The sequence below is a fragment of the Salmo salar genome, chromosome ssa03 (assembly GCF_905237065.1).
Source record: "Salmo salar chromosome ssa03, Ssal_v3.1, whole genome shotgun sequence".
Classification (NCBI taxonomy): domain Eukaryota; kingdom Metazoa; phylum Chordata; class Actinopteri; order Salmoniformes; family Salmonidae; genus Salmo; species Salmo salar.
The window spans coordinates 74,299,206-74,312,159 of record NC_059444.1 but is presented as its reverse complement, the minus strand read 5'-3'; the positions used below and the strand labels follow the sequence as shown (position 1 = coordinate 74,312,159).

The 12,954-nt window shown below is 41.0% G+C and overlaps 3 protein-coding genes across 5 annotated transcripts in view; 2 read left to right on the top strand and 1 right to left on the bottom strand.

The window, feature by feature from the left end:
* LOC106606829 (dynamin-2-like) overlaps positions 1 to 1,113 on the bottom strand; it is a 37,738-nt gene extending 36,625 nt beyond the window's left edge. Inside the window, 1 exon segment of the mRNA XM_045715408.1 lies at positions 702 to 1,113. Within this exon segment, the coding sequence (XP_045571364.1) occupies positions 702 to 862 (161 nt within the window). The 5' untranslated portion in view covers positions 863 to 1,113.
* A 162-nt stretch (positions 1,114 to 1,275) lies between these two features.
* Positions 1,276 to 6,612, top strand: qtrt1 (queuine tRNA-ribosyltransferase 1). 3 transcript variants are annotated; one of them, XR_006769024.1, is made up of 10 exons: positions 1,276 to 1,768; positions 2,773 to 2,841; positions 3,102 to 3,240; positions 3,361 to 3,555; positions 3,810 to 3,948; positions 4,080 to 4,155; positions 4,359 to 4,468; positions 4,631 to 4,702; positions 4,861 to 4,945; positions 5,035 to 5,215. XR_006769024.1 is itself a non-coding variant. In XM_014203199.2 (9 exons), exons 1-9 carry the CDS (start codon positions 1,448 to 1,450, stop codon positions 5,185 to 5,187), a joined length of 1,287 nt encoding a protein of 428 aa, XP_014058674.2. In that variant the 5' UTR covers positions 1,276 to 1,447; the 3' UTR covers positions 5,188 to 6,566.
* A 3,696-nt stretch (positions 6,613 to 10,308) lies between these two features.
* The window catches only part of LOC106598152 (potassium channel subfamily T member 2), an 82,109-nt gene continuing 79,463 nt past the window's right edge, over positions 10,309 to 12,954 (top strand). Inside the window, exon 1 of the mRNA XM_045715407.1 lies at positions 10,309 to 10,630. Coding sequence (XP_045571363.1) covers positions 10,536 to 10,630 — 95 coding nt within the window. The 5' untranslated portion in view covers positions 10,309 to 10,535. The remainder of the gene's footprint in view (positions 10,631 to 12,954) is intronic.

Below are 12,954 nucleotides of genomic sequence, written 5' to 3'. Positions count from 1 at the left end.
ACTCCATACAGATTATGCTCAACATAGCCTGTCAGACTGAAACAAGCAGTTACTGTAGCTAGTTGTGTTCTGTTGTTGTGTAATGTCATCATGTCACCTAGAGAGTTAGAAATTACATACATCTTAAATGGAAAACAATTCAATGTGTACTAGGAACAGTCTACAATACACAAATAATTAAGTTATCAATCTAATCTACTGAAGTAGCCTGCTTTAATTTCCGTGTTCGGCCCTGATGACAACCGCTGACACTATCGCTGGAGCAAGTTGCCCCCAAAACGCTAGATAGCAAAGTTATTTGGTCCATATTTAATGCATTGTGTTTCATTTCTTTACATAAATAGATACTACTATGTAAGATTTCTGGTCCTAGACCAGTGCCTCCAGGCAACTTCTCAATATTTCCTTTGAAACATTTGTTATTCGCCCTGGCTTGCCACGCAAACGTCGCATCTAACGTCAACATTTCGTTCCTCCTCTTTCGTTTTGTTTTGTTTGCTTACGCCAAGTGCGTAAATGAGTATGTGACCAAATACCCGTTTAGGAGCACGGATCATCTCACAACTTTACCAATTGGTTATCTAGCTAGCGAAATTCCTTACTAAAACCTGACTCCAGTGAGCTTTTGCAAATTGAGTTGAGTGAGCTAAACCACAAATATGATAGCTGTCTAGCTAACGTTAGCTTTGAGCACCACCAACCTGCCAACGAAATTTTCCAAGACCGAGCTTTTTCCAGCACTCTGCCCACCGACCACAGCAATTTGCGGAAGGTCCAAGTTACAACTCTGGCCGATGGAACTGAAAGCGTCCTGAAGTTTGTTGATAAGGGGGATCAAATCTTCCATCCCCCGGTTCCCCATGGTTTCGTTGGATCGTCTCCCCTCCCGAAGAGCAAACTAACGTTAGCCTACTACGTTAACGTTACTAGTTAGCAAGGTGCTCGGGTTACTCCGAAGTGTTGAATTCCACCTTTCAAGCCGCCCTGTCTTCACTCTGTGAAAGGAAAATATGCTGTTTACAATTGTGTAACTCCCAATTTAGTGGGATTACAATAACGTGTTCTTATAAACACGAAAAATACTCAAAGTCAACCAAACGAAACCGATAGAAAACTCACAAAACAAAACTTCCACCATCCGGTCAGGCAAGTCGACATCCGATAACCGGTGATTAGGCTACCGCCTCCTGTCAATTAAATAATTGGTCAATCTCACTGCTCGTCTCTAATCATTCTCCTTTCATTGGCTAGTTGTTTTCAACGTCTCAAAGGGGTGTGTTCACCCTGGACATTGCTTCAATGGGCAAATTAATACTTGATGATACAATTATTAAATGACAAGACATGCAAGGATAGCTTCTACGAGTTTGCTGTCAATAGTATTGTAATGAAGACATATTTTTGACAACTCAATGCAAATATTAGATTACTGTAGTTCCGGTATGTCATGTGCCTGTTGACGTCGTCTGTTTGCAACAACATGGCTGCGCCCATAGTCAGAGGAGCTGCAACAAGCAGCCTTGAAACAGGCATGGTTGTCAAGAAAGCCGTTTCCATCGTTGCTCCTCTTGCTCTCCGAATCATCGCCGAATGTCCAGTGACCAAAGCGAGGGCTTGTGATCTCACACTTCCTCACTGTACGGTCAGCACCCCAGTGTTCATGCCTGTTGGTACACAAGGCACGATGAAGGGAATCACTGTGGACCAACTCGATGATCTGGGATGTCAGATTTGTCTTGGCAACACATACCACTTGGGTATGAGGCCGGTAAGTGTAGCCCAATAATATAAGAAAGGAGCCTAACGTTAGTCGTTATAGTCCAAGGACCTTACATGTTCTGTTTAAAGGGGCAATCAGAATTTGCATTAATGATATGTACCCGTTGATTCTTGAAGAATATAACTTATAAATGCCTAATGAACTTAGTTCAACTGTAATACCGCCAAAATATATACAGTATAACGTTGTTTTACTCCAATCATTGTAAACAAAGTTAATGTAAACAAACACAGTATAGCCTGAAAACATGGTCAAAGCTATACTTCTGATATCATGGATGGTCAGCCCTTGCATCCATAGCTCTGTCTATGAATTTGAGAATGGTTACATATCTCCAGCCCCATCCCTCAGCGTTTTAGTGAAACAGTGGTGGAGAGGGGGTTTTGTTATTGTTTCAACTGGTGATTTGCGATTTAAAGGCATATTTGCTCAGGAAGCCAAAACAGCCAAATACTCCATCTAAACGTTAATTGATTCTCACTTGCGGCACGGTTCTAGAAACATAAATCCCTCTACTTTCATATCACATCAAAATAATTTTGCATATGCACACTTACTATAGACTGTTTTAACTGGTTTAACACAGTTGCGGCCAAAAGTGTTTTTCAGTGACAAAAGGCTGTAAAGCTGTGTATAACCCTATAAAGCTGTGTATAAATGTAATCTTTAGTTTTTAGAAAATTATTTATTGCTAATATGAAAGATATAAGGTCCTTATGCTTCCAAAACTGTACCGCAAGCAATGTGTCTTAATGTTCAGACTGAGCTTCAGGGCTCTTAACAAAACTCCCCTGTATGGAAACGCCTTCGTCCAATAACTCTTATGTGTAATGTCATGGAACTGAGAGTCATTATCAAGGGCTACATTAAGTGGTGCTAGGGCTATTCACATTGTGTATCAAAGATGATTGACCTTGTAGACAGCTCTTTGTTGTCAGTGTGTGGTGGTCTGCAGACAGTGAGGATGGTGTTGTCTGTCTGTCCCATCACAGGGTCCTGAGCTGATTGAGAAAGCAAATGGCCTGCATGGCTTCATGAACTGGAAAAGAAACCTTTTGACTGTGAGTATCAGCTAATGTGTTGACTGTGTGAGTGGGCTAAAAACAACAAGGGTCTCTTTCACCCAAATGTCTGCTTTTCAAGATATGTGAGCATCATATGATGCAAAATGCGTATGGGGAGGTCACATACCTTGAAAACTTGAGTGCTGACAAGAAAAACATTTTGTGACTACAGTATGTCAACGATGGACTATTGAAACACAAACCAAAAGATAGTTTTTGGTTTGAATTTTCCTTGAATCACCACCATTTCTACATAGGACAGTGGGGGCTTTCAGATGGTGTCTCTTGTTGAACTATCTGAGGTTACTGAGGAGGGGGTCAAGTTCAAATCTCCTTACGATGGAAAGGAGATCCTTCTGAGTCCTGAGCAGTCAATCGCCATACAGAACAGTCTGGGTAAGAAGGACACAATCCAGTATCCACTCCCAATGAATCAGTCTGGAAAGTAAAGCCACTACACTTCAGGTAGTACTCCTGTTCTTAATTTTAATATCACACCATTTCTGTTTTGTCCAGGGTCAGACATCATGATGCAGTTGGATGACGTGGTCAGCAGTACGGTGACTGGGCCGCGGGTGGAGGAGGCTACGTGGAGATCGATTCGCTGGCTGGACCGCTGCATTGCAGCCAATAAGAATCCAGATAGACAGAACCTGTTTGCCATCATCCAGGGGGGCCTGAACGCAGAGCTGCGCAAAGCCTGTCTAGACGGTAAGATGTTACCCCCCTGTTTCATCTATGACCATCGATGACTAACCTCCCTCAAAGCCATTCAGCACAGCAAATTGCTCTGTCTTCATGCCAATTAGCTAATTAGTTTAACATCTTATTTTGGAAATACAGTGGAAAAGAGGTAATGAAAAATACATTATCTGTGCAGATGCTGATACCAATTTTGTGAAATTTGTGTATTTCCAGAGGATACATATTTATTTTCTCTTTTTCTGTTCCTGTGCTTTTTACAGAAATGACAAAACGGGATGTTCCTGGCTTTGCTATCGGTGGGCTGAGCGGAGGTGAGGAGAAGGATGATTTCTGGAGGATGGTGACACTCAGCACAGACCACCTGCCTCGGGAGAAGCCACGCTACCTCATGGGGGTTGGGTATGGCTGCCATCTTCCTTATGTTATAACAGCACATTTCCATGCATAAATGACATAAGTTGCAAATGTTTTGTTGTGCCGTACAGGTATTTTTATGTATGTGGTTCATGTGTTATTGCTGTGGGTCACAGTTATGCAGTGGACCTGGTGGTGTGTGTTGCTCTGGGTTGTGACATGTTTGACTGTGTCTTCCCAACACGCACTGCAGTAAGTATTCCATTCTCTTACATATTATGAGTCACCTACTCTCTATTAATTTACTTCGAAATAAGTATTCTTATCACAAGTGCTGAGAAACCCAATAGCTTCTTTTATAATTTAGTCCATAGCAGTACTACTTTCCGAATAATGATTATATTGATGATTATGGTTATGATGATAATTAAGTGATCTTCTTCTTTTCATCCCAGAGGTTTGGCTCAGCCCTGGTCCCGTGGGGATCTCTGACGATTACCAAGAAGCAGTTTGCCAAGGACCTACAGGCAATAGACCCAGACTGCCAGTGCCCCACCTGCAGGAGGTAAAGGCATATTAACCCTGGTACACTGAGGGACAGAATGCGGAGGGTTGAAGGAATGGTTTGTAGGGGTTAAAGAAACTGGTTTTCAAATCTCAATTGTCGTCAATGGATGTTTTAAGTTCTAGGCTGAATGATTCTGAGGATTGTTTTCTCATGGGGCAGCAGGTAGCCTAGTGGTTAGAGCGTTGGGCCAGTAACCGAAAGGCTGCTAGATCGAATTCCCGAGCTCACAAGGTAAAAATCTGTCGCTTTGCCCCTGAACAAGGCAGTTAACCCACTGTTCCTAGGCCGTCATTGTAAATAATATTTTGTTCTTAACTGACTTGCCTAGTTAAATAAAGGTTAAATATATATATATTTTTAAATACAGTATCGGTTTTCTTTTGCTCCAGGCACAGTCGGGCCTATCTGCATGCTCTGTTCAAGAGTGACACTGCAGCCATGCATCACATTACCATCCACAACCTCTCCTACCAGGTCTGTGTTTCTATAATGGTTAATAGTTTCCTTTAGTTACTATTTGCCATAGATGAGATAATAACCTTGTCCTCTATCTTTGCGTCCAGCTCACTCTGATGCGGTCGGTGAGACAGAGCATCATAGATGGTCGCTTCCCAGACTTTGTGAGGACATTCATGAAGAGAATGTTCCCCTCTCCTGAACAGTATCCAGGCTGGGCGGTGGATGCTCTAGGAACAGTCAACATCACATTGAATTAAACTGGTCAACTCCTTGCTTTACACAGCCTGGGACTTCCTCTGCAATGGCCAATAAGACCTTTTATATGAGAAATCAGATCTCCTTTTTAAAAATGGTTTTGTTTGTCATGAAATCGCTTTTTCTACTTTTATGCTTCACTTGGGTAATTGCTTCTGCCTGTATATTCTGTCAGACTTATTACTGAATGGTTCAATGACGGTGATGTGCCTGAATATTTTACTGTCTTTATGATTTAGTTATGTTCATGATTTGTTACAGTACGGTTAGTTTTTTTTGGTCATTTATATGCTATACATTCTGTTGAAAGTTATGAATTTACATTGTACTGCTTTCAACTCCTGTCAGACATACAGTATTTTTGTGACATCCAGTTTTCACTCTGCAGACCTCTTCAGTGTATGATAATGTAGGAGTGGAGTAGTGTTGTTGAAGTCCAGGAACTGTCTCCTCTGATATATTCAGACACTTTTAGTTGTTACCATGGCTACAGACCAGCGGCCCACCCTCTTTAAATTCCATGCATGACTTCTAACACAGAAATGTGGTCATAAACTAACAATTAGAGAGATTTCGGAACATTTCCTAGGGCTTGTTATCGACCTTTACCAGCAGGAGGAAGAGAATACATTTCTATAATTGAGTTCTGTTTTGTTGCGCAAGAGATGAGAACACAGGAACCCACGTTTGTGTGCTTTTGACTTTGGGCCACTGGAGGGCAAAAATATTCTAAACCTGATGAAAATGCACGTGAGCCAGATTGCGCCATCTTTTTAGATGACATGCTGGAGAAGTTTCATAGGAAGGAATGGGAATTATACACACTCAGTTTGGTTCAAAAGCAGAGAAGTAGAGCATGTATGGTTTAGTCAGATTTGCATGCTGAGGGCAGACAGAGTAGTGGTAAACCAATTCTCAAGGAAGTGCTACTTTCTCAAACAAAAAATGACACCCAACACAATGAGTTCCAGCAGTCAAGACAGTCGGAGGACAGAGAATAATAGGGTGTCATAATCTGCCATTGAAGCAAACCAGGATCAAAGACACATTGGAAAACAATAGGCAAGATTTTTTTTTGTAGATTCCAATATTTAGGTTTTTGTTCCGGAATCAACATTTTATTTGATTGGTTCCTGTTTTTCTATTAGAAATTGAGGTCCTTTCTGTTTCAGTTTTTTATTGTAAGACATCTAATTAAAGCTTTAATAGGCTACATTGCAGTTGTAAAAGCACCTGTTGCCTCTAGTTGAGAGACAAGATCTTTAAATAAAGCCACCCTGTATAGGCTACAGAGTTTATACATGGGTTGTAATTGTTAATACCTGTCAGTTATTAGTTTATAATGCTAAACATATAATAATAAACATGTAATAGTAATGAACAAGTTATTCTTTAATGAATCAACACGGTTGACAATCACATTTTTACCTAAGTCTCTGCGTCTCACTTGAATTAGATTATTTTATGGGATATTGTAATCCTATTGGATGAATTCTCTAAGAAAATCGCCTTTATCTACAGTCGTGGCCAAAAGTTTTGAGAATGACACAAATATACATTTTCACAAAGTCTGCTGCCTCAGTTTGTATGATGTAAATTTGCATATACTCCAGAATGTTATGAAGAGTGATCAGATGAATTTCAATTAATTACAAAGTCCCTCTTTGCCATGCAAATGAACTGAATCCCCCAAAAACATTTCCACTGCATTTCAGCCCTGCCACAAAAGGACCATCTGACATCATGTCAGTGATTCTCTCGTTTACACAGGTATGAGTGTTGACGAGGACAAGGCTGGTGATCACTCTGTCATGCTGATTGAGTTCGAATAATAGACTGGAAGCTTCAAAAGGAGGGTGGTGCTTGGAATCATAGTTCTTCCTCTGTCAATCATGGTTACCTGCAAGGAAACACGTGCCGTCATCATTGCTTTGCACAAAAAGGCCTTCACAGGCAAGGATATTGTTGCCAGTAAGATTGCACATAAATCAACCATTTATCGGATCATCAAGAACTTCAAGGAGAGCGGTTCAATTGTTGTGAAGAAGGCTTCAGGGTGCCCAAGAAAGTCCAGCAAGGGACTCCCAGCCAAGGGAGTGGGCTCACTCACAATTTTGCCTAAGAACACAGCCATGAATAAAGAATGGTACCAACACATCCTCCGAGAGCAACTTCTCCCAACCATCCAGGAACAGTTTGGTGACGAGCAATGCCATTTCCAGCATGATGGAGCACCTTGCCATAAGGCAAAAGTAATAGCTAAGTGGCAAAACAAAACATTGATATTTTGGGTCCATGGCCAGGAAAATCCCCAGACCTTAATCCCTTTGAGAACTTGTGGTCAATCCTCAAGAGGCGGGTGGACAAACAAAAACCCACAAATTCGGACAAACTCCAAGCATTGATTATGCAAGAATGGGCTGCCATCAGTCAGGATGTGGCCCAGAAGTTAATTGACAGCATACCAGGGCGGATTGCAGAGGTCTTGAAAAAGAAGGTTCAACACTGCAAATATTGACGCATCAACTTCATGTAATTGTCAATAAAAGCCTTTGACACTTATGAAATGCTTGTAATTATACTTCAGCATTCCATAGTAACATCTGTCAAAAATATCTAAAGACACTGAAGCAGCAACCTTTGTGGAAATTAATATTTGTGTTATTCTCAAAACCTTTGGACACGACTGTACACAGTTGCACAGTTATTTATCTTGCATAGTTGCCTGCATAACAATTGGCACGCCATGCAAAATCGAGCAAGTGTGAACAAATACAACTTAACTGTTTCTTAATGCACATTGGTAAAAACCAACGACTAGGGGGGTCTAACTCATTTTGCCCCAGGGGCTGCATTCGGTCTTCAACAAGGTCCAAAGGGCTGCATTAAAAATGTGTTATATTTCCTTGTAGTCAAAATTTGCTAAAAATATTTCACTATCCATTGTTTTGGGAATGTTCTGTGCTCTCTGAATGTATGGGGATTAGCCTATTATCGAGCTGGACAGTCAAGAAATGGTATGAATGTACAGTTGAAGTCGGAAGTTTACATACACTTAGGTTGGAGTCATTAAAACTCGTTTTTCAACCACTCCACAATTTTTTTGTAAACAAACTATAGTTTTGGCAAGTCGGTTAAGACATCTACTTTGTGCATGACAGAAGTTATTTTTCCAACAATTGTTTACAGACAGATTATTTCACTTATAATTCACTGTATCACAATTCCAGTGGGTCAGAAGTTTGCATACACTAAGTTGATTGGGCCTTTAAACAGCTAGGAAAATTCCATTAAATGATGTCATGGCTTTAGAAGCTTCTGATAGGCTAATTGACATCCTTTGAGTCAATTGGAGGTGTACCTGTGGATCTATTTCAAGTCCTACCTTCAAACTCAGTGCCTCTTTGCTTGACATTATGGGACAATCAAAAGAAATCAACCAAGACCTCAGAAAACAAATTGTAGACCTCCACAAGTCTGGTTCATCATTGGGAGCAATTTCCAAACACCTGAAGGTACCACGTTCATCTGTACAAACAATAGTACTCAAGTATAAACATCATGGGACCACGCAGCCATCATACCGCTCAGGAAGGAGACGCGTTCTGTCTCCTAGAGATGAACGTACTTTGGTGCGAAAAGTGCAAATCAATCCTAGAACAACAGCAAAGGACCTTGTGAAGATGCTGGAGGAAACAGGTACAGAAGTATCTATATCCACTGTAAAACAAGTCCTATATCGACATAACCTGAAAGGCCGCTCAGCAAGGAAGAAGCCACTGCTCCAAAACCGTGATAAAAAAGCCAGACTACGGTTTGCAACTGCACATGGGGACAAAGATCCTACTTTTGTTTCTGATGAAACAAAAATAGAACTGTTTGGTCATAATGACCATCGTTATGTTTGGAGGAAAACGGGGGAGGCTTGCAAGCCAAAGAACACCATCCCAACCGTGAAGCACGGGGGTGGCAGCATCATGTTGTGGGGGTGCTTTGCTGCAGGAAGGACTGGTGTACTTCACAAAATAGATTGGGTAGGAAAATTATGTGGATATATTGAAGCAACATCTCAAGACATCAGTCATGAAGTTAAAGCTTGGTCGCAAATGGGTCTTCCAAATGGACAATGACCCCAAGCATACTTCCAAAGTTGTGGCAAAATGGCTTAAGGACAACAAAGTCAAGGTATTGGAGTGGCCATCACAAAGCCCTGACCTCAACCCTATAGAAAACTTGTGGGTAGAACTGAAAAAGTGTGTCCGAGCAAGGAGGCCTGCAAACCTGACTTAGTTACACCAGCTCTGTCAGGAGGAATGGGCCAAAATTCACCCAACTTATTGTGGGGAGCTTGTGGAAGGCTACCCGAAATGTTTGACCCAAGTTAAACAATTTAAAGACAATGTTACCAAATACTAATTGAGTGTATGTAAATTAATGACCCACTGGGAATGTGATGAAATAAATAAAAGCTGAAATAAATCATTCTCTCTACTATTATTCTGACATTTCACATTCTTAAAATAAAGTGGTGATCCTAACTAACCTAAGACAGGAAATGTTTACTAGGATTAAATGTCAGGAACTGTGAAAAACTGAGTTGAAATGTATTTGGCTAAGTTGTGTGTAAACTTGCGACTTCAACTGTAGGTCCATTGACTGCACAGTGATGATTAGCGAGCTGGACAGTCAATAAACTGTATGAATATAAGTCCATTATCATTTCTACACAGTTTTGATTTGGTTTTAGTCATTTGAAAGTATATAGAGAAATTAGGTCCTTAAATGGATTAACTTAATATCGCATATGACTCATAAATGGTTTATTGAGCTTACATTAACTAGAATTAGAGCATGTCCTGAATAAATGAAAAAAATAAACAAGGCATCTTCAATAAAACGACAACACACCACTTTAAAGCTCATGCAAATATGATTAGCTTGTTCAGTATTTAAAATGTGCCCTGCAGGGATTTGGGCTTGTAACCTACTGCTCGTAGACTCAGAGTATGTAATTGTTCGAGCAAATGGATCTGCTTTCGCTGCGTCCATAAGGAGCCAGCGGATGTTCAAAGAGACAACCAGTTGCTCCGCATCCTGTCAAGCCAAAAGTACTCACGTGCGTGTCACGGCGGAGCATCCTCGACCTGTTGCATTGGAAGAAGAACGATATTACATTGTGGCAGTAATAAATTAACAACATTTTAGGGTGCTCATACAGGTATGTGTTATTTGGAAGTTGAATAACAAAAGAATAGTTAATTTTGATAAGCCCCTATAGAGGCGTCTCTGTTTGTTCGCGTCTCAATCTCTGGCATTGTGCGCTGGTGGGTTCGGCGCTCAGGAGGGGACCATGGTAGTGGTAGAGCTGGAGAAGGAGGTGCTCCCGCTGCCTCCACGGTACCGGTTCCGAGACCTGTTGCTGGGTGACTGGCAGGCTGATGACAGGTAGGACATCTATTCCAACTTGTTTATTCAGAAGAAACCTGTGTTGGTGCACAACAATCTAGCCTACCCATGGTACCCTGTAATTGATCACAAGTTAAATTAATCGTCATTTGCAGTCCCTCACTAAGCTAAGAAATTCATTTTTGCGTTGCCATCGCAACCAAAAAAGAGAACTAGGCTACTGTAATAATGTCATTTTTATTGATCTGGCTCTGTTGATGGCGCTGTGAAAGACGATAGGCTACAACAAGCCACTGTGCAGCAGCAACAGGTTTCATAATGGAAAAGACTGGACTAAATGCACAGACTCTATGTTAATGCTTGTGTGTGTGTGCATGCGTGTGTTTGCATAGGCATTATGTTTTTTCAGCTATGCATCTTGTCCATGCGTGGAAGTCAGGCATGGCAAATCCATTTTGATATTTATAATTATGAACGTACATTTGGGAAAGTGTTAATAATTAAGTAGTAATGTGAGCCTCTGGCAGCCATTCATTTAGTAATTATACCACCTATCTATTATTTATCAAGCCTTAGATTGGGTTGATTTATCATGCTCCCTTTCTTTACCCTGGTATGGCCAGGGATGTTCCAAAAGCAGAACATATGGCCCTACTAAGAGTGTCTATTAACCTGTAACTTAACCATCCATTTTCAGGAGAATATATTTGTTTTGGTTTCCCCATGCATATTTATTAATAAGGGTATGCTTGCCACCTATATTTCGTTATAGGGACTAATGCAATACTGAACCACCATTTCACAACTGGACCCCTGGTTGGTAGGTGAGAAATGATGAGCAATACAGCAGGTTGACATTTTATTGGAATGAGTTTTGTCCTGGAGGCATAACTGAGCGATTTCAGATAGATAGGCCAGCTGCAAAGTCAAAATTTATGACGAAAACACTAACCTGCACCAAAACACTTGCTTGTGGTCTTCCTCCTGAGTGGGTGTTTAAAAGCACATAATTGAAGACTATATGTACTGAACAAAAATATAAACGCACATGTAAAGTGTTTGGTCCCATTTTTCATGATCTGAAATAAAAGATCCCAGAAATGTTCCATATGCACAAAAATATTATTTCTCTCAAATTTGGTGCACAGATTTGTTTACTTTATTTCTCCTTTGCCAAGATAATCCATCCACCAGACAGGTGTGGCATATCAAGAAACTGATTAAACAGCATGATCATTACACAGGTGCCCCTTGTGTTGGGGACAATAAAATGCCACTCTAAAATGTGCAGTTTTGTCAGACAACACAATGCCACAGATGTCTCAAGTGTTGAGGGAGTGTGCAATTGGCATGCTGACTACAGGAATGTCCACCAGAGCTGTTGCCAGAGAATTGAATGTTCATATCTTGATCATCAGTGCCCGACAATGTCATTTTAGAGAATTTGGCAGTACATCCAACTGGCCTCACAACTGCAGACCACGTGTAACCACGCCAGCCCAGGACCTCCACATCTGGCTGAGGAGTATTTCTGTCTGTAATAAAGCTCCTTTGTGTGGAAAACTCATTCTGATTGGCTGGGGCCTGACACCCCAGTGGGTGGGCCTATGCCCTCCCAGGCCCACCCATGGCTGCGCTCCTGCCCAGTCATGTGAAATCCATAGATTAGGGCCAAATGAATGTATTTCAATTGACTGATTTCCTCCTATGAACTGTAACTCAGTAAAATCTTTGAAATTGTTGCATGTTGCGTTTATTTTTTTGTTCAGTATAAAAAGGGTTGAAGAAGGCTTCCATTTAAACAACGTTATCCAATACTACAGGGGCAGTAATACTACGGTTGAATGGCCCTGGTCGCAAAAATAAACAGTAATGCTATAACATTACTGAAACAATATCTGAGATATGTCACAAATGGGGTGTTATAATCGTATTTGTCTCTCAGAGCTGAAAAGGACCCTAGCTTCATTTACGATACTATTATTTCCCATGAACTCCCAAAGGCCTTATTGTTAAGTGTGAAGTACAGGCCTTGTGGTCTGTGCATGGTCATCCTCTCACCAGTAGCCTCTTGTAATGTGTAACCTCACTCAGATGGGGAGAAAGATAAATCCTGGTTACAGTTCAGTGGTGAAAGCCAAGGTTGTCTTTAGCACAGTGAGACACTTTCCCTTCTTCAGAATGCAGTTAGAATGTGATCTACATAGATATCTGTCCAACCAACCCCTAGAAAGAGTAGAACATCTGTCTTCTTGGTATTAACTAAAACACCGTAGCCAAATGTCTGAGGAGGAGGATGGAAAATGCATATGACAGAAACAAAGTGGACATTAAGTGGGGAACATGGGGGCCATAAACATCAG

Excerpts from the sequence above, each read along its gene's own strand:
- qtrt1 (XM_014203199.2), top strand. The coding sequence starts at position 1,448 with ATGTGCCTGTTGACGTCGTCTGTTTGCAACAACATGGCTGCGCCCATA. Across the intron at positions 2,842-3,101 it reads GGAAAAGAAACCTTTTGACT|GACAGTGGGGGCTTTCAGAT; the intron begins GTGAGTATCAGC and ends ATTTCTACATAG. Across the intron at positions 4,469-4,860 it reads CAGTGCCCCACCTGCAGGAG|GCACAGTCGGGCCTATCTGC; the intron begins GTAAAGGCATAT and ends CTTTTGCTCCAG.